General features: G+C 44.7%; 1 protein-coding gene across 8 annotated transcripts in view; it reads left to right on the forward strand.

The window, feature by feature from the left end:
• The window catches only part of arhgef25a (Rho guanine nucleotide exchange factor (GEF) 25a), a 145842-nt gene that overhangs the window by 16524 nt on the left and 109362 nt on the right, over window positions 1-19956 (forward strand). Inside the window, exon 1 of one of the 8 annotated variants that reach the window (XM_014135862.2) lies at window positions 15125-15762. The exons of the other annotated variants lie outside the window; for them this stretch is intronic. Coding sequence (XP_013991337.1) covers window positions 15669-15762 — 94 coding nt within the window. The 5' untranslated portion in view covers window positions 15125-15668. Of the gene's footprint in view, window positions 1-15124; window positions 15763-19956 lie in introns of those variants that run through there. 8 annotated transcript variants of the gene reach the window in all.

The raw sequence follows: 19956 nt of genomic DNA on the forward strand, positions 1-19956 counted from the left end.
TGTTAATGTACCGTATAGGAAAACTGAGATCAATTTGTGTGCATGCTTGCGTACGTGTGAGTGTGTTTGTGTGTCAGAGTAGGGAGGCTGCGTGGCCAACCGTTTCCAGATGGGAAAAATGGATGCAAAATGTTGAGGGAAAACCCCACTATTGGTTACAGACAGCCATTCTTGGTTGATTTAGCTCTGAAAAAGTTTGCGTGAGTTCCCATTTTTCTTGAGTGCAACCAAACAAAAGGAGCTTTGTAGCTGGATGGGGGATCGGAGGGTGTGGGTTAGTGGTAGAGTATAGTGTGTACCGTGTTACCATGTGGCTGAAAGCAAATCAAACCAAACCGCTAACTGGTGTGCAGAGCAGAGCATGATGTTCGTTCGGTGTGTGTGCGTGCGTACCGTGTGTGTGCGTGCGTGTGAGACAGACAGAAGAGGAAGCTGTCAGCAATGTTTATCTGTAATGGCCAAATGCAGCCAAGTATTATCTTAGCCCAGGCCTCCCACAGGAGAGCCAGAGTGCTGAAATGCATCGTTCATAATCCATGAATGGAGTGGTGGTCGAGCTGGGTGGTTGTTGTTCGTGCCACTCCTATGTTATTTTTCAGGTCCATTGCAAGCCTGCGTTCAAATTTGAGTGTTTGCCTGAGCCTGTCTGGAGTGGGACAGATGGGTGGGACGATATGCATTTTTGGGATTATTCCATTGGTTCCTTTGCCCCAGGCAAACTCAATCAAACACAGCATTTGAAAGATGTCAAACACTGATGGTCTGGTTGTGTCTGGTTGGTTGGTAGGGGTCAGTGTCACGTTTCCATCCCTTGCTGTGACTGTGGTGGGGATGGAGAGGGGGAGGAGGAGGAAGAGAGGAAGCCCCTGCTCTCATTGGCCCTGAATGTGTGTGTGCTCTAGTTTTGTGGGGTTCAGACAGAGGCACAGGAGAAGCAGGAGGATAGGAGAGGAGATCACCAAGCGGGCGTCTGGTAGATGCCTTCTAGTGGCTTCACAGGAATCACAGGACAGCTAAATCACATGTAGACAGAGAGACTCTCTCTCCTTCTTCTCTTCTTCTTCCCTGCTTCCTCTTATTTCACTTCCTGGTCTCATTCGTCTCTGATCTCCTGTGCTCCACTTCCTCCTACCTTTTCTTCCTCTTTTTCCAAACTTTCGTATTCCTCTCTATCCACTCTGTGGTATCTCACTTCCTCGAAGGTCTAATTCATCTCCAGTCTCTTACCACAGGCCAGAACCCTTGGTAATATTTCCCCCCATGTCTCAAGGGGCCACGAGAAGTAAAGTGAACCCAACGTGACCCCCCCCCCAACATCCTACCCAGACTGTAGTAGTCCAGTTCCAGTGTTTGGTAACAGCAGCTGACTGATGGATGTCCTTATGTGTGGCTAGGGGATACCCCTCTCTCCTGTTTTATGATGTTGTCTTTGTCAGGGACAAATGCTTAAAACCCACAACAACAGGAAGAGGAAGTGAACCGGTAATCATGGCAAAGTGCTCAAAGTTGACCTGTAACCATGGTAAAGTGCACGCATGCACACACACACACACACACACACACACACACACACACACACACACACACACACACACACACACACACACACACACACACACACACACACACACACACAGCTCCATAATCTCAAGTCCAGCTTCCCAGATTTGTCATAAACATGTAGGCTACAGAGCCATTGAATATGTACCGAGTAGCATCAAGCCACATTACCATGCCACAGTACCAATAGACATTTTGTCAACGGTAGTACGGAGGCTTTGCTGTAAGAGTGGAACAGTAAAATGCTGTGCAATGCCTCCGGCCAGAAAGTACTTAAAACATCTGGGCCCTGTGTTGTCTTTCATCTCAGTGGTCCTCTCTGGTTTTAATATGGTCGATGATAAAATACTATGGTAATAGTCTCAGTTGCCCTGCATTACATTACAGTACATTACATTTCAACATGCCCCTGGATGGAATATCATAATAATGATGAGTCAGAAGGAACAGAACAGATCAAAGTAAGACAGCTAGAATAGCCGGTGGATGTAGACATAAAATGATGGCTGTTATGCCGTGACGGTACACATCAGCAAACACCTTTTACCTACTTTGAGAATAGTTTGTTCTTCTCTCAGTCGTCTCTCATGGCAGACTTTGCTAGCTAGCGCATGCAATATTTGGTTCTGTGTTACGTGATTACATCGACGAGAGGCCTCACAAGGCCCTGCACGGTCACGCTTCTTCTGAGGACAAAGTGAAAGTGAAACATTCATTTGCCGTATTCCCTGGCAGTACAGTGTATACACAGAAGTTGTTGTTACTCATTGTGTATGACTTTTCTGTTAAGTTCTGTAACAAAACAGGCACCGATAGCACAAATAGAAAGCAAATGGGGAGTTTATTAGGGGTTTTGGTACACTGGGGAAGAGGGGGTAATGCACCAATCACCTCACAGTCCTCAAGCAGTTCTCCTTGTCCGTTCCGTTTTCCAGGGGTACTCCTCACACTCGGGTCCTCAGCCAATCCGGAACGGTACACGGAGTGGGGGGGGGGTAATCTGACAGTCCAGGTCACAACAGGTAATTGTTATTGTTCTCGCTTTTCTAGTGTGTAAATAGTATTCTTGTCATCTCTTGGTATCTCTTGGTATCAATTTTATACATTCTACATTGAAATACACATATGGAATCATGTAGTAAAAGTGTTAAACAAATCAAAATATATTTTATATTTGAGATTCTTCAAAGTAGCGACCCTTTGCCCTGATGAAAACTTTACACACTCGTGCCATTCTCTCAACCAGCTTCACCTGGAATGCTTTTCCAACAGTCTTGAAGGAGTTCCCAAATATGCTGAGCACATGTTGGCTGCTTTTCCTTCACTCCGCAGTTCAACTCATCCCAAACCATCTCAAATGGGTTGAGGTAGGATGATTGTGGAGGCCAGGTTATCTGATGCAGCAGTCCATCACTCTCCTTCTTGGTCAAATAGCCCTTACAGAGCCTGGAGGTGTGTTGAGTCATTGTCCTGTTGAAAAACAAATGACATTCCCACTAAGCGCAAACCAGTGGGATAGCGGATCGCTACAGAATGCTGTGGTAGCCATGCTGGTTAAGTGTTCCTTGAATTCTAAATAAATCACTGACAGTGTCACCAGCAAAGCACTCCTACACCATCACACCTCCTTCTCCATGTTTCACTGTGGGAACTACACATGCGGAGATCATCCGTTCACATACTCTGCGTCTCACAAAGACACGGCGGTTGGAACCAAAAATCGCAAATTTGGACTCATCAGACTAAAGGATAGATTTCCTCCGGTCTAATGTCCATTGCTCCTGTTTCTTTGCCCAAGCAAGTCTCTTCTTCCGATTCTGATCCTTTAGTAGTGGTTTCTTTGCAACAATTCGACCATGAAGGCCTGATTCACGCAATCTCCTCTGAACAGCTGATGTTGAGATGTGGCTGTTACTTGATCTCCGTGAAGCATTTATTTGGGTTGCAATTTCTGAGGCTGGTAACTCTAATGAACTCTGGGTCTTCCTTTCCTGTGGCGGTCTTCATGAGAGCCAGTTTTATCATTGTCACGCCTTGTCTCTGGTGCTCGAGGGCACCAGGTGACCCATCATTACACACACCTGTCACCATCATTACCTGCATCAGCACTTCATTGGACTCACTTGGACTCCTTCACTTTGTTGACTGCCCCCTCTATATCTGTCTGTTACTCAGTTTGTTCCTAGTGTCAGCATTATTGTCGTTATGTTATCCCTGTCCAGACACTGTCCATGTTTGTTTCATGTCGGTTATTTATTCAATGTTCACTCCCTGTACTTGCTTCTCATCTCCCAGGTCCAGTCCTCACAATCATAGCGCTTGATGGTTTTTGCGACTTGAAGAAACTTTGAAAGTTCTTCAAATTTTCCAGATTGACTGACCTTCATGTCTTAAAGTAATGATGGACTGTCATTTCTCTTTGCTTATTTGAGCTGTTCTTGCCATACTATGGACTTGGTCTTTTACCAAATAGGGCCATCTTCTGAATACCACCCCTACCTTGTCACAACACAACTGATTGGCTCAAACGCATTAAGAAGGAAAGAAATTCCACAAATGACCTTTTAACATGGCACACCTGTTAATTGAAATGCATTCCAGGTGACTACCTCATGAAGCTGGTTGAGAGAATGCCAAGAGTGTGCAAAGCTGTCATCAAGGCAAGGTTTGGCTACTTTGAAGAATCTCAAATATTAAATATATTTTGATTTGTTTACTACATGATGACCTGTTGGAATCATGTAGTTTGGTTACTACATGATTCCATATGTGTTATTTCATAGTTTTGATGTCTCCACTATTATTCTACAAAGTAAAACATTTTTAAAATAAAGAAAAACCCTGGAATGAGTAGGTGGTTGGGTTGTCTGGGGCATGCAGGAGAAAATACATGCTTACAGGTCACTGCTCCAGAGCCACAGAGCACGGCTGATGCTGCAAGACAGACAGACAGACAGACAGACAGACAGACAGACAGACAGACAGACAGACAGACAGACAGACAGACAGACAGACAGACAGACAGACAGACAGACTGTCCACCCATTAATTTAAGCAGATACACCACAGCAGGATTTGGAGCGAACACATTACTGGTGGCAGAGAATGGAGTAAAAACACCTAGCTATATCGACTAATTTCACTTTTCAAACATTTTACACACTTTACAGTAAAAGTGGCGGGTAATGTAAACGACTATAAGGCTGCCTAGGTCTAATATTTATAACCTGTGCTTCACACTTCATGTGTGGCCAACGTTATGCGGCTGAACGTTTGTTAAGCTAGTGCTGACTCCTTCTTTGAGATGTTTTAGTTCCGATTTAAGCCCTTGCCACATTCATCAGACTCACACACAGCTGGGATGTATGTACACTACACAGCCAAGCTACACATACACACAGACAGGGAGTGTTCACTCTGTTCCATCTGACTGCGCAATCCACTGTCTCGTCAGCCCAGCCAGGCAATTTATAAACTTGATCTCCACTATAAAAGCATCTAGACATGATCTCACATTTCTTTTAAACTAACATTTAGTTTTCAACAGCGGAGATTTGTATAAACTTTGCTGGCTTTCTCTCTGACATATTCATTATTTGATTATTTAAGGCTTATTTAAGTTATAATGCCCTCGAAGCCGGTGTTTGGAGGATATATTGGCACAGTTTGCCGAAGTCTCGGGCCTAACAACACCTGTGCCAATATATCTTCCAAATACCGACTTCTTGGGCATTACAACTTAAATAAGCCTTTGATTCAGGCAGGGTCAGGGAATAGGGGGAAAATCTGACTGTTGATAGTTTCCAGGTCCAAACAGCAGGTTCCATGGAAAAAAGCAGCATGATTGAGAGGTGGGAGTTGGATAGATACTGTTGAGAGGTGGATGGATACTGTTGAGAGGTGGGAGGTGGATGGATACTGTTGAGAGGTGGGAGGTGGATGGATACTGTTGAGAGGTGGGAGGTGGATGGATACTGTTGAGAGGTGGGAGGTGGATGGATACTGCCAGGGAGGGATAGATAGGGCAATCTGATTGTAATGTGGTGGTGTTTATGTTGTAGCTGTACAGTGAGGGAGGCACGGGATGGCAAAGGACACACACACACTCCTCCCAACACAAAACCATGGACATGCACTCCGTCTGCAGGTGGGTGTGCTCTGTGTGTGTGTTCTGTGTGCTCTCAGTGTGTGTGTGTGTGTGAGAGAGAGAGAGTGTGCTGCTGTGTTCCTGTTTCTGCTCTGCGCTCTGTTCCCTTCTCTCTGGAGCCGCTCCATACTGCAGCGGTGTTGCACAGGATACACACAGACACACACACAGCGGTGAAGAACAGGACAGGCAGACAGGTCGGTAAACAGAGCAGCACCCCTACAGACAACATAGCCACGTATGGGCCACGCGCGCGCACACACACACACACACACACACACACACACACACACACACACACACACACACACACACACACACACACACACACACACACACACACACACACACACACACACACACACACACACACACAGGCTTGTTTTCTGGATATTGACTGGATCCTGTTGTTAGTTTATGATAGAAGGGCCAACAGGGAGACGCAGGCCAGAACACAGAAATAACCTCCCCCTGAGACACTCAGACTAGAGACTACTGCCTAGTGCCAACTTGCCCAGGGCTGGACTAATGAATTTCGGGCTCCGGGGCACCTACCTTCCTGCAATGCTATACATTTTGCCATAGGGCAGAGAGAAAAATGTGCTTCTCATCTCATGCTATTCTTCATTATTTGCCATGAGGATGAGATACTTTTTTGGCCTTTTTAAAGATAATTTCCTGCTATTCTACACATTTTGCCATGAGGCTAAGAGAAAATGCAGGGACACATGCCCTGAGTGCTTGAGTTTGCCTTAATTGGTGTGGGAGAAGAGAAAGAGAGAGAGAGAGACAAAGAGAGAGAGAGAGGGGGGGATGGAGAGAGGGAAGGGGGAGATAGGGTAGTGAGAGAAACTGGGATAGGGAGGGAGAGAGTGACAGAAATAGATGTAGAGGGACAGGGGGTGGGAGCAGGAAGAGAGGGAAGTGTAGAGCGAGAGTAAAATATGAAACCTATGAATAATAAGGCACATTTCTTGGATGGCATTCAACAGGGGAATGAGTGGGAAAGAGAGAGTGATGTGTGAGAACGAGAGAGAGAGAGAGAGAGAGAGAGAGAGAGAGAGAGAGAGAGAGAGAGAGAGAGAGAGAGAGAGAGAGAGAGAGACTTTAATGTGCGGGGGGTGAGGGTGGGGGAGAGGGGACGTGATCTGAATATAACCAACTGCATTCTGCCTGATTTCAACATCCAGTAGGGTTGAATATTTCCCCCGTATTTTACAAATGTTCCATCCTAGGAATAAATCACTTTTCTCCCGGGTAACCCGGTATTTCCTGCCAAAAACCGGAAGTGCCATTCAAAAGCATTCAATACATTTAATGAGCCCTACATTAACGACATTTAATGAGCCCAAGCCCAAAAAAGCTCAAATGATTGTGCCGTTATCCAATATGATATAGGCTACTACACATTACGCACGACAGAAAAACATAAAAACCCATAGATGTATTTAGCTATATCCTCTCTTGGTCAAATAAATGAAATTAACTCCAGTAGGCTAATCTTTTATACAGAGTAAACTGTATTACTGTACTGTATTATACTGTATTGTATTATACTGTATTGTATTATACTGTATGATATGGACTGGAATTACGCATATCGTTTAAACCATGATAAAGCAGGGAGATAACATGCAATTTTGGTGGAGCACATGCAGCCTACAAAGTTACAAGTATAGGCTGATTTTAATTTTGAAATATAATAGGGACTATTTGTATAATTAGTAGGCTGATGAATATATACCTTTCATAATATTTCCCCTAATGTTGTTATTAGCCTACCTCCTCTTTCTCTCTCTATTGTTGCTTCATTTCTCCCCCGCTTTCAACAGTTAAATGATATACGTTTTGTTGTCCTTATCTTCATCACAGTGGAGGCTGCTGAGGGGAGGACAGCTCATAATAATGGCTGGAATGGAGCGAATGGAATGGCATCAAATATATGGAAACCATGTGTTTGATGTATTTGATACCATTCTACTCATTCCGCTCCAGCCGTTACCATGAGCTTGTCCTCCCCAATTAAGGTGCCACCAACCTCCTGTGCATCATCATTCTAATGACATCTTGAATAATATAGGACTAGAATTTGGTGCAGGCTTTGACTTCTCTTCGCGAGGATTGACAGGTTATGGGTCTGAATAAATAACTGCTGAGGCCTACTGCCATCGTGCGTTCGGTCTTCCTTCGTACTACCTGTGAGTTTTATTGACTGCTGTATTTACATTCAGCAAAAAAAGAGCTTGCGTCCCTCTTCGAATAGTCTATTGGTATAAGAAATGCTAAAAAAAATTGGTCCAGCAAGCTATTCTAGTCTAGCTTTTCCTGCATGGGACTCCAAGAGCTAAGGAGCGTTTTTTTAAGGAGGCCAGAGGAGCACAGGTGCTTGGGTATTGCGCAAGAGACAGGGGCTATAAGCTGGAACCTTATTATGCCTAACCCATCATTAATTAGCTAATATTACATTGAATGGATTACCTGAAAGAGGTAGGCTAGGACATCTATATATGGTCCAGTATATTCATCTAGAACAGGATTATCTATTTTGGATGCAATTTGAATGGAGTTGATGGAGAGGGAGAAAGACTGAGTGCACTGATTTAAAGCAACGATATTCGAGTGATAGGCTGTTTAAAAACTCTGCAGCTGCAATTGAAAAAAATTGAATCTTTACAATTAAAAAACAAGGAGACCCCCGATGGGGATGGGTAAATTAGACGTCCATTCGGTCTTTATATTAGGGTAAATATAGGCCTGCCTGTCACAAGACAAAAAGTTACCATGATGTGATAGATGATAGGTCTACATGCGTTGTGAACTGCGCTTCATACTGAGATGGGCTGTCTGTCCCCACCCTGAGTGTTGATGATTCATCATGCGGAGGCCGTAGAGAAGCCACATTTAGACACCGCTTATAATTTAACAGCTCCATTTCACGCCATGCTGTTCATATATATAATTGATTATAATTTACCCGTTTCTCGTAGTTATTTATCCCGGGAAAAGGGAGTGGTTTTGTGCCGTAAATCCCGGTAAATCTCGGTAACAGGGTTCCCGCCATTCAACCCTACTCTCCAGTGATTAGTGAGAAATTAATGTATGCATGTATGCCTTTGCCTATGTGAGATTGCAGTACAGATGTAGAATCTTAATTTGATCATTCTTTTGTTGGTGAGAATTTTCCTGCACGGCTGGAAATGCAAACCTGTACAATATTCGACGTTTAAAAAGGCTTCTAAGGTTTGTAATTTTCACTTTAAAATATCAGACTTGATTTGCCCTACCAGAAAATATATCAACCCCTACAAAAAATGTCCATGAATTATAATTTCCTGTTGCTGTAGGATTATTTTCCTGCTCTAGTGAACTGGCTCAAATTAAGATCCTACAGCTGTACACGTGATACATGTTAAAAACATGCAACATACTGACATGGAACATATAGAGCACCACTTGACATTTCTCTGGAGGGGGGAAACCTATCACTGACTCACTACCTTCTAACTGGAATCTGCGTCCACGGGCGGAAAGGATGCCTTCTCTCTCTCAGACTCAGCTTCTATAGAAAAGACAGACAACCAGACATTCCATCTGAGTGCTGTAGGTGTGTACAATATATACAGTATGTAGCTGTACATTCCAGTATGTGCATTTATAGATTTTCCCATTTTCCATGACCATGCACGGGGTGCTGGGCCGGCTTCTTCTAGACATCTGTGTTTATGCTTGTGTGAGTGAGGATTGTGTGTGAGGATTAATCATGTTTAGTGTGTGTGTGTTGGGGGAGGGGAGGGTGATATAGAGGAAGGAGGAAAGGAGAGAGAAGATGTCTAGGTGTTCACCTCACCTCCCCCTCCTTTCCCTCCCTCACCATTCCCTTCTTCCATCCCCCTCCTTTCCCTCCCTCACCATTCCCTTCTTCCATCCCTCTATTTCCTGGAAACGCATGGCCCGGTGGTGGAGAGCTAGTCTTCCATTCTTCCACTGACATTCACGACTCTTCACACACGGCTCTCAGGCCAAAGTCAAAGTTCACCAGGTCCAGAAGTGTGTTTAGTAACTGTGGAGAGAACGATAGGAGGCTAAACTGAACTGGGATCTGGTGAGGCGACATGGAGGCTGCCTCATTGCCCTGGTATAAACTCCCCCTTCTGGTCCACTGGTAAAAGTACAATAGTTGAGCAATGCTCTTTTCAACACATTTGCTTTTCAGATGAATCTCGTTGCAGAGACAGAGACAAAGGCAGAGAGCTTTTTTTTAAAGCGTGCACAAACACCGAAAGACGGAGACGAGGAGAAAGAGAGGGAGAGCGGCAGTCTGTGATCTCACAGTGGTTGGCCAGGGCTTTGTGTAACCTGGCTGAGAGCTGATATGTACTGTAGTTGTAGCTGGGAGATGATATGTACTGAGAGATATGCATTGTAGTTGTATCTGGGAGATATATATTGTAATTGTAGCTGGGAGATGATATATACTGAGAGATATGTACTGTAATTGTAGCTGGGAGATGATATGTACTGAGAGATATGTATTGTAGTTGTAGCTGGGAGATGATATGTACTGAGAGATATGTATTGTAGTTGTAGCTGGGAGATGATATGTACTGAGAGATATGTATTGTAGTTGTAGCTGGGAGATGATATGTACTGAGAGATATGTACTGTAGTTGTAGCTGGGAGATGATATGTACTGAGAGATATGTATTGTAGTTGTAGCTGGGAGATATGTATTGTAGTTGTAGTTGGGAGATGATATGTACTGAGAGATATGTATTGTAGTTGTAGCTGGGAGATGATATGTACTGAGAGATATGTACTGTAGTTGTAGCTGGGAGATGATATGTACTGAGAGATATGTATTGTAGTTGTAGCTGGGAGATGATATGTACTGAGAGATATGTACTGTAGTTGTAGCTGGTAGATGATATGTACTGAGAGATATGTATTGTAGTTGTAGCTGGGAGATGATATGTACTGAGAGATATGTATTGTAGTTGTAGCTGGGAGATGATATGTACTGAGAGATATGTATTGTAGTTGTAGCTGGGAGATGACATGTACTGAGAGATATGTATTGTAGTTGTAGCTGGGAGATGATATGTACTGAGAGATATGTATTGTAGTTGTAGCTGGGAGATGATATGTACTGAGAGATATGTATTGTAGTTGTAGCTGGGAGATGATATGTACTGAGAGATATGTACTGTAGTTGTAGCTGGGAGATGATATGTACTGAGAGATATGTACTGTAGTTGTAGCTGGGAGATGATATGTACTGAGAGATATGTATTGTAGTTGTAGCTGGGAGATGATATGTACTGAGAGATATGTATTGTAGTTGTAGCTGGGAGATGATATGTACTGAGAGATATGTACTGTAGTTGTAGCTGGGAGATGATATGTACTGAGAGATATGTATTGTAGTTGTAGCTGGGAGATGATATGTACTGAGAGATATGTACTGTAGTTGTAGCTGGGAGATGATATGTACTGAGAGATATGTACTGTAGTTGTAGCTGGGAGATGATATGTACTAAGAGATATGTATTGTAGTTGTAGCTGGGAGATGATATGTACTGAGAGATATGTATTGTAGTTGTAGCTGGGAGATGATATGTACTGAGAGATATGTATTGTAGTTGTAGCTGGGAGATGATATGTGGACTTTACTGGGACTGTAGCTGGATGGCTCTTTGCTATTACATGGGATCTGCTTGGATGTTGTCTGCTGATGCTTTGATGTTCACACAGACACATTGCAAAGTGTGTGTGTGTGAGAGAGAGAGAGAGAGTGAGAGAGGGAGAGTGAGAGAGGGAGAGTGAGAGAGAGAGAGTGAGAGAGAGAGAGTGAGAGCTAGAGAGAGAGCGAGAGTGAGTGAGAGAGTGAGTTAGAGAGGGAGAGTGAGAGTGAGTGAGTGAGTGAGTGAGTGAGTGAGTGAGAGAGAGAGTGAGTGAGTGAAAGAGTGAGTGAAAGAGTGAGTGAGAGTGAGTGAGAGTGAGTGAGTGAGTGAGTGAGTGAGAGAGTGAGAGAGTGAGTGACAGTGAGTGAATCAATCAAATGTATTTATAAATCCTTTTTTACATCAGCCGATGTCACAAAGTGCTGTACAGAAACCCAGCCTAAAACCCCAAACAGCAAGCAATGCAGATGGAGAAGCACGGTGGCTAGGAAAAACTCCCTAGAAAGGCTGGAACCTACGAAGAAACCTAGAGAGGAACCAGGCTATGAGGGGTGGCCAGTCCTCTTCTGGCTGTGCCGGGTGGAGATTATAACAGAACATGGCCAAGATGTTCAAACGTTCATAGATGACCAGCATGGTCAAATAATAATAATCATAGTGGTTGTAGAGGGTGCAACAGGTCAGCACCTCAGGAGTAAATGTCTGTTGGCTTTTCATAGCCGATCATTCAGAGTTAGAGACAGCGGGTGCGGTAGAGAGAGAGTCCAAAACAGCAGGTCCGGGACAAGGTAGCACGTCCAGTGAAGAGGTCAGTGTTCCATAGACGCAGGCAGAAGAGTTGAAACTGGAGCAGCAGCATGACCAGGTGAACTGGGGACAGCAAGGAGTCATCAGGCCAGGTAGTCCTGAGGCATGGTCCTAGGGCTCAGGTCCCCCTGAGAGAAGAGAGAGGGAAAGAGAGAGAGAAACAGAGAGAGAGAGAAGTAGAGGGAGCATACTTAAATTCACACAGGACACCGGATAAGACCGGAGAAATCCACCAGATATAACAGACTAACCCTAGCCCCACGACACATAAACTATTGCAGCATAAATACTGGAGGCTGAGACAGGAGGGGTCGGGAGACACAGTGGCCCCGTCCGACGATACCCCCGGACAGGGCCAAACAGGCAGGATATAACCCGACCCACTTTGCCAAAGCACAGCCCCCACACCACTAGAGGGAGATCTTCACCAGACCACCAACATACTACCCTGAGACAAGGCCGAGTATAGCCCACGAAGACCTCCCCCACGGCACGAACCCGTACTGAATGAGAGTGAGAGAGAGAAAGAGAGAGAGAAAGAGAGAGAGAGCGAGCGAGGCTATGGTGTGTGTGGCATCAGACTAACGCATGTTTAAGCGGATAGGGATAGGATGTTGGAACCATGCCAACACAGAGAAGATCAAAGAGGAAAAGCCAAAGAGGAGAGAAGAGACCTGGGAACTCCTGTTGTTTGATGACTGGTCCGGGGATATTCTGTGACGAGGGTTGTTGTGTGCCAGTCGGTAACCAGGCTTCTCTGGTATCCCTGGTTCCCCCCCTGCCCGATTCCCTGGGAGAGGAACCTGAGCTGGTTCTGTGACGCTGCTGAGATTGGTATCCAAAACGTACTGGGAGCAGGATGACATTGGGATGAGCTCATACTAAATCTGCTGAGTCATGGAGAGCACGGAGTAGAGATGGCCTGCTATATTTCGTTGGAGCAACGAGCGTGACAGTGAGTCAGCACCTTTGGAGCCGTACAGTATTCCTTGTCACCAAGTACCAAGTCATATGCTGCTATATCGATGGCCGCTACGGTTTCACACAAAGACATATGGACATGTGCAGTCTGAGGTAAATGCCAAGACGAATACTCATTCCTTCAAGCTTAGGTTTAACAACTAGCGTTTCCTAATGGGTTGTTTCCCTACAGTAGGTAGCCGGTTTTAATAGAATCTCACATGATGATTTCATTGACAAGGAACAAAGATTTATAAGTCAGAGGCTGGTTAAACAAGTCCTCTCACCCCCATCCATGTACGGTAAAATGATGAGTTTGGTAAAGATCATGAGGTGGACTCTAATCAACGCAGAACAAAACTAAAATTGGTAAGCGACAATGGTCCAATAGGATCTCTCCTCCAGCTAAAGGAATGGGTCTGTTCCAGTGTAATACGTGGTATGAGTCCCAGATCTAGTTAAGTGAGTGGGCTGTAGACACACACGCACACACACACACTAAGAGAACAATGCCAACATTGTGAAATTGGAGCTTGGAGCGCCATGGAAGAGGGAGAGCTCTGTCTCCCTGTTGGCCCCTCTATCATAAACTAACAACAGGATCCAGTCAATATCCAGAAAACAAGCCTGTGTGTGTGTGTGTGTGTGTGTGTGCGTGCGTGTGTGTGTGTGTGTGTGTGCGCGCGTGCGTGCGTATGTGTGTGCGTGCGTGTGTGTGTGTGTGTATGTGCGCGCGCGTGCGTGTGTGTGTGCGTGTGTGTGTGTGGTGGGTTGTGTGTGTGCCTCTCATAAAACCACCATTACCCAATGCTGTTCTGAAATATTGTTCTGAGAGTCAGGTTGATAGTCCTTCCTACTAACAAGTACAAACTCTTTAACATAGCACTCCGTATACACTGACTATACCTACCATTAGGAACAACTTCCTAATATTGAGTTGCACTCCCTCCACTTCTGCCCTCAGAACATCCTCAGTTTGTCGAGGCGTGGACTCTACAAGGTGTTGAAAGTGTTCCACAGGGATGCTGGCCCATGTTGAATCCAATGCTTCCCACAGTTGTGACAAGTTGGCTGGATGTCCTCTGGGTAGTGGACCGTTCTTGATACACACAGAAAATGGTTGAGTGCGAAAAACCCAGCAGCGTTGCAGTTCTTCTTTAACCTGTCTCCTCCCCTTCATCTACACTGACTGAAGTGGATTTAACAAGTGACATCAATAAGGGATCATAGCTTTCACCTGGATTCACCTGGTCAGTCTGTCATGGAAAGAGAAGGTGTACTTAATGTTTTATACACTCAGTGTAATTCTGGATTATTACACTTATGACAAGCATGTTTTTGTTTTTATTTTACTCTGAATTGATGAGAGAGAGTGAGAGAGAGAGAGAGAGAGAGAGAGAGAGAGAGAGAGAGAGAGAGAGAGAGAGAGAGAGAGAGAGAGAGAGAGAGAGAGAGAGAGAGAGAGAGAGAGAGAGAGAGAGAGAGATACAGAGCATGGCATTTCAGCTGGCCTGTGGGAGGTGTTGGGTTTCCAGTAGGAGTCCTTAAGTGTGTTACGTTAGTCTGCCAAACTCACATCCAGCAGCCAGCCATGTAGAAAGAGCATAACAAATAACACAGACAGGAAAACAGACAGACAGGAAAACAGACAGACAGACAGACAGACAGACAGGCACACACACAGAAAGGCAGGCAGGCAGGCAGGCAGGCAGGCAGGCAGACAGACAGACAGACAGACAGACAGACAGACAGACAGACAGACAGACAGACAGACAGACAGACAGACAGACAGACAGACAGACAGACAGACAGACAGACAGACAAGTGGAGGAGGTGAGGGAACGAGTGAGTGAGAGAGCAGGACAGGAGAGAGAAGGAGAGAGAAAGAGCAGAGGAGAGGAGCGGGAAGGAGAGAGAAAAAGCAGAGGAGAGGAACAGAGAGAGGAAAGGAAGAAGAGAAATGAGAGAGAAAGGAGAGGAGGGTCGCTAAGAGAGACGGAAGACAGACTTGACAGGAAGAGAGGAGAGAAGTGAAGGAAGAGAAGAAGGGGAGTGGGAACACTACCCTGGAATAGCCAGGCAGCAACTAGAGCTGTAGAAGACTCCTCCCCCTCACCCCCTCCCCTCTCTCTCTTTCCCCGTCTGTCTCTCTCTCTCTCTCTCTCTCTCTGAGGCAGTCTGTTACTCTGTCATTTGACCCGGCGAGAGCTCAGCAACTGGGAAGAACGAGGGAGAAAGGAAAAGAGAAAGAGAGGGATAATTATTCTCACGACAGCCATGCAGTCCATCCCCAATGGCTGTGTTTTTCTCTAAGCCAGATCTCTCTAGTTTGGCTGTGGACCCGATCTGACTGGAGCTCTTGAACTGGACTTTGTGTTTCCTCTGTGGACGCTCTCCCGACACTGCTGTGTGGGATTTACTCTGCACCGCGAGGGTCTAGTGTGTCCCTGCGTGTGTGCTCGCTGGGCCATGCCCACCCCTGGTAGCGGGTCATCCAGCGTGAGGTGTACACCATGAAAGGGGGCCACCACCACCGAGGCTGCGCCTGCCAACATTTGTTCCGTAAAGTCCTGGCCAAGTGTGGCTGCTGCTATGCCCGGGTCAGAGGTTAGTGTACACCGCGTATACACACTCATTCACGCCAGCTGTCGTGTCTGTTTGTGTACTCTGTGTGCTTGTGTGTGATAAACTGTGTGTGTGTTTACTTCTGTGTGTGTGTGTGTGTGTGTGTGTAATTTGTATACAAGCTCGCTGATACAGGAGTAGGTGTATGTGTGTGTCGATTTATAGTGAGCTGTAGCAAATCAACACGGTCTCATCTCCCTGCCTGTCCTTCCCTGTCATACCACTGCCTGTTCAGCCTTCACCCTCTCCTCTCTGCCACATTTGCTCAGACGTCCACCCACCTCCTCCTCCTCCGCCTTCTCCCTGCCTCCGTTCCGCAAGGAGTAGGTGTAGTGTAGTAATGGGTTAAGGGTGCGGAGCAGATCCTTCCTCTTCTCCTCTCTCCTGCCTCCAGCTGAAGCAACAGATTGGTGTCTTGCCTCTCACAGACTGTTAAAGTACCACACGCAGAGCGATATGGACAGGGGAAGTCACACAGTTACACTATTACAGTAAACACAGGGAGGAGGACATTGCTATGGTGTGTGTACATATAATACACATTGGAAAGAGGAAGGGAGGGACAGGGACTGTCGTACACTCTTCTAGGAAAATAGGATGTGTTTGTGTGTGTCCCGGTGTGTGTGCGCGTGTGTGTGCCTGCGGGTGTGTTAAGGTTCTTGAGCGAGGTATGCGCCCATCTGGCTGTCTATGTTGGTTAGGTGCATGCAGCACACGGATGGATTTGGGGACTGAGCTACTCTCGTCAACTCCTCTACCCCGGAAACGCAAGCTGATTTAGTCAGGAATCTCTCTTTCTTTCTCTTTATCGCTCTCTCACTTCCTCCCTCTCTTCCTCTTCTTTTGTGCTCTCTCTCTCTCTCAAGCTCTCTCCCTCTCTCTCCCTCCCTCTCTCAACCTCTCTCTCAACCACTCTCTCTCTCTCTCTTTCTCTCTCTCTCTCCCTCCCTCTCTCAATCACTCTCCCTCCCTCTCCCTCTCTCTCAACCACTCTCTCTCTCTCTCTCTCTCTCTCTGTCTCTCAACCACTCTCTCTCTCTCTCTCTCTCTCTCTCGTCTCTCAACCACTCTCTCTCTCTCTCTCTCTCTCTCTCTCTGTCTCTCAACCTCTCTCTCAACCTCTCTCTCTCTCTACTCTCTCTCTCAACCTCTCTCAACCTCTCTCTCAACCTCTCTCAATTTTCAATTCAATTCAATTCAATTCAATTCAATTCAATTCAATTCAATTCGCTTTATTGGCATGACGCAACAATATACATATTGCCAAAGCTTATTTTGGATATTTACAATATAAAAATAAATAAAAATGAGAATCAAAATTGTCAACGGGACAACATTAACAACAATAACCAAGGGTCAAAATAACCATACATTCAACAATAACAATAAGCATACAGTAGAGGACATGTGCAGGTTGATTGGTCTGTCAGACACTGTCCCTCAACTTATGGCAGGCAGCAATGTAGTGCGCTGCCAACCCACAGCTCTCTGCGTCTCTCTCTCTCTCTCTCTCTCTCTCTCTTCCCATTCCCTCCTCTCTCTCTTCCTCTCCTCCCCACCTCTCCCCTTTCTCTCTTTTTTAACTCCCTCCCTCCCTTATACCCTTTTGAAAGGTTTCTCATAATGAAGTTCAGCAGGAAGAGCAGCAGTCTATTAGAATAGTGAGGTTGAGTAAAAGTGGTGGATACGTAATAAGAAGAAAGATCTTATAGACTCATGAAATCCAAAGAATCCACCAGAGCCAGAACACAGTCTACTGCTGTAACGTTTACCAGATAGTCCACACAGTCAGGCACAAACTGTCCGGTTGCTTACTTATACACACGCGTATGCACACGTACACACACACACACACACACACACACACGCACGCACACGCACACGCACGCGCACGCGCACACACACACACACACACACACACACACACACACACACACACACACAGGGTATAGATGTATGTAGAGAACAGGTTGACCTGATCATGGTGCCAGGCAATTTCTGCATACCTCCCTTTACACTATATATAAGACCTGGGTTCAAACACTTCTGAAGCTGGGTCTACTGGTTTTAATGGTGTTTGGTATGTGGTGAGTTTTCTAAACTCTTAGTACAGAAATCCAAACTGGTAACACTAGTAACGCAGCCAGTCTGACGTTCAAAACCTTTCATCGTGCATTCATTTTGTTTTGTGGACTTGTTTCACCACACAACCGTTGATCCAAAATAGAAGTTTACTGTGAAATATAATGAGAACATTGGTTTAATCACCAAAACACAACATAATGATTTCTTCTCATTTGAGTCACGTTAACTACCAGTTAATCCAAAAGATAAAATTGCCCTTTGAATGTACTGTCAATTACAGTTCATTACACTGTTTTCACATTAGGCAATACACTACCCATTCAAATTGACTGAACATCACATTTCCACATGTGATCAAAGGTGTGATCATTGAAGACGTCTTTCTCAATGTAATCAAATGAAAGAAGCGTAACGTTTAGCAGGCACTAGATAGCATCAAGCCTGTCGTGCGCATTTGGCCATAGGTTCTCATCGAAATCGCTGGAAATATCCTCATTGTTCATGCACCTGGGGAAAAAACATTCGGCATGGCGAATCCAAACCTGAAATAGATCTGGATTGAAATCTTTGAAAGAGTCATCCATGGCCTGAAACAGGGTGCGCTCATCGGGATGGCAATCATACATATTTTCTCCTGTATTGTAATTGTGTATATATATATATTTTTTTTATAGTATTGCATTGTACTTATGTATTGTGGTGGTCCCGTACGTGGCTCAGTAGGTAAGAGCATGGCACTAGCAACACCAGAGTTGTGGGAATCAAATGTGTGGACTGTTGTCACTTTGGATTAAAGGGTCTGCCACGTAAATGGCATATTTTTACAGTATTACAGTGCTGAATTGGCCAATGCAATTTTAGTAAAGCAGTGTGAACCCCCCCCACCCTAAAAGACCCCATCAACTTCATGTTGGATACATGTTTACAGCATAAGGGACGCATTTCTTTCTTGTTTTGGACTTTCTGGATTATTTGCGTATTGGTATTGCATGGATATTGTATTACTGCACTGTAGGAGCTTGAAACACAAGGATTTCGCTGCACCTGCTGTAACTTGCGCTAATCTGTGTACGTGAGCAATGCACTTTGATTTGATTTGATCTGTTGCGGCACATCTCTGATCTCGTCAATATCGGATTTGTTTGTTACTTACTGTGAAGTATAATCACAATAGTCACCATGATCACAGTACATTGGGGGTATATATATATATCTTACTTTTTTGTGTTTCTACTTTACAGACAGGCATTTTTATTTTGTAGTTCTCGGAAGTCAAATCTATAGGTTTACCAAACGGTTAAGTGATCGTCAATTAAGGATGAAGGAATAGTACCATTTCTTTTAACAAAAGAGAAGGGAATCAAATCAAAAGTAATTTGAGCATTGCATTGGGAAAAAAATGTATTTCTAGATGAAACACTGATTAAGTTTGGTGAAAAAGTGACTATGATGTTGTGTGTTGCACATAGTCAACTGAAAACGTGCTTAGAGTTTTGAAAGCATTGTCTTTTTGATGATCTGTTTTGAGTTTTGCACTAAGAAAATTGCCTGCCTGGAGTGTCAGATGGATGGGGTTTGACGTTTTGGGACTATTCTATTGGTCCATGAAGCCAGGCAAGCTCAATCAAGTACAGATACAGTATTTTGAAATGATTTCAATTACTATTTGAATCCAGGTCTGCTGTATATCAAAGGGTTATGCAGTGAATGCAGCGGAACAACTACCCACTGAGGCTCAATCTCAGGGAGTCATTGGGAGCTTGTAAATCAGCGGGCTTTCTTTCTTCTTATTGCCTGGACATTCTCAGAAGGACACTCAAATACCTCACATGCCTTCAGTTTAATCTCTGAGCCTTATGTAATGGATACACTCCTGCCCCATAGAGCTGAGCAGCAAGGGGCAGGACAGCCCATTGACTTTGTTATCAAACTATCCATCGTGCACATATTTCCTTTAGGACTGAATAAGTAGGATTTTTATACTTTATAAAAAATATGAAAAAATCAGTTGAATTAGTATTCAGATCCCTTGACATTTTCCACATTTTGTTATGTTACAGCCTTATTCTAAAATTGATTAAACTGTTTTTT

The sequence above is a fragment of the Salmo salar genome, chromosome ssa13, assembly GCF_905237065.1.
Source record: "Salmo salar chromosome ssa13, Ssal_v3.1, whole genome shotgun sequence".
NCBI classification, from domain to species: domain Eukaryota; kingdom Metazoa; phylum Chordata; class Actinopteri; order Salmoniformes; family Salmonidae; genus Salmo; species Salmo salar.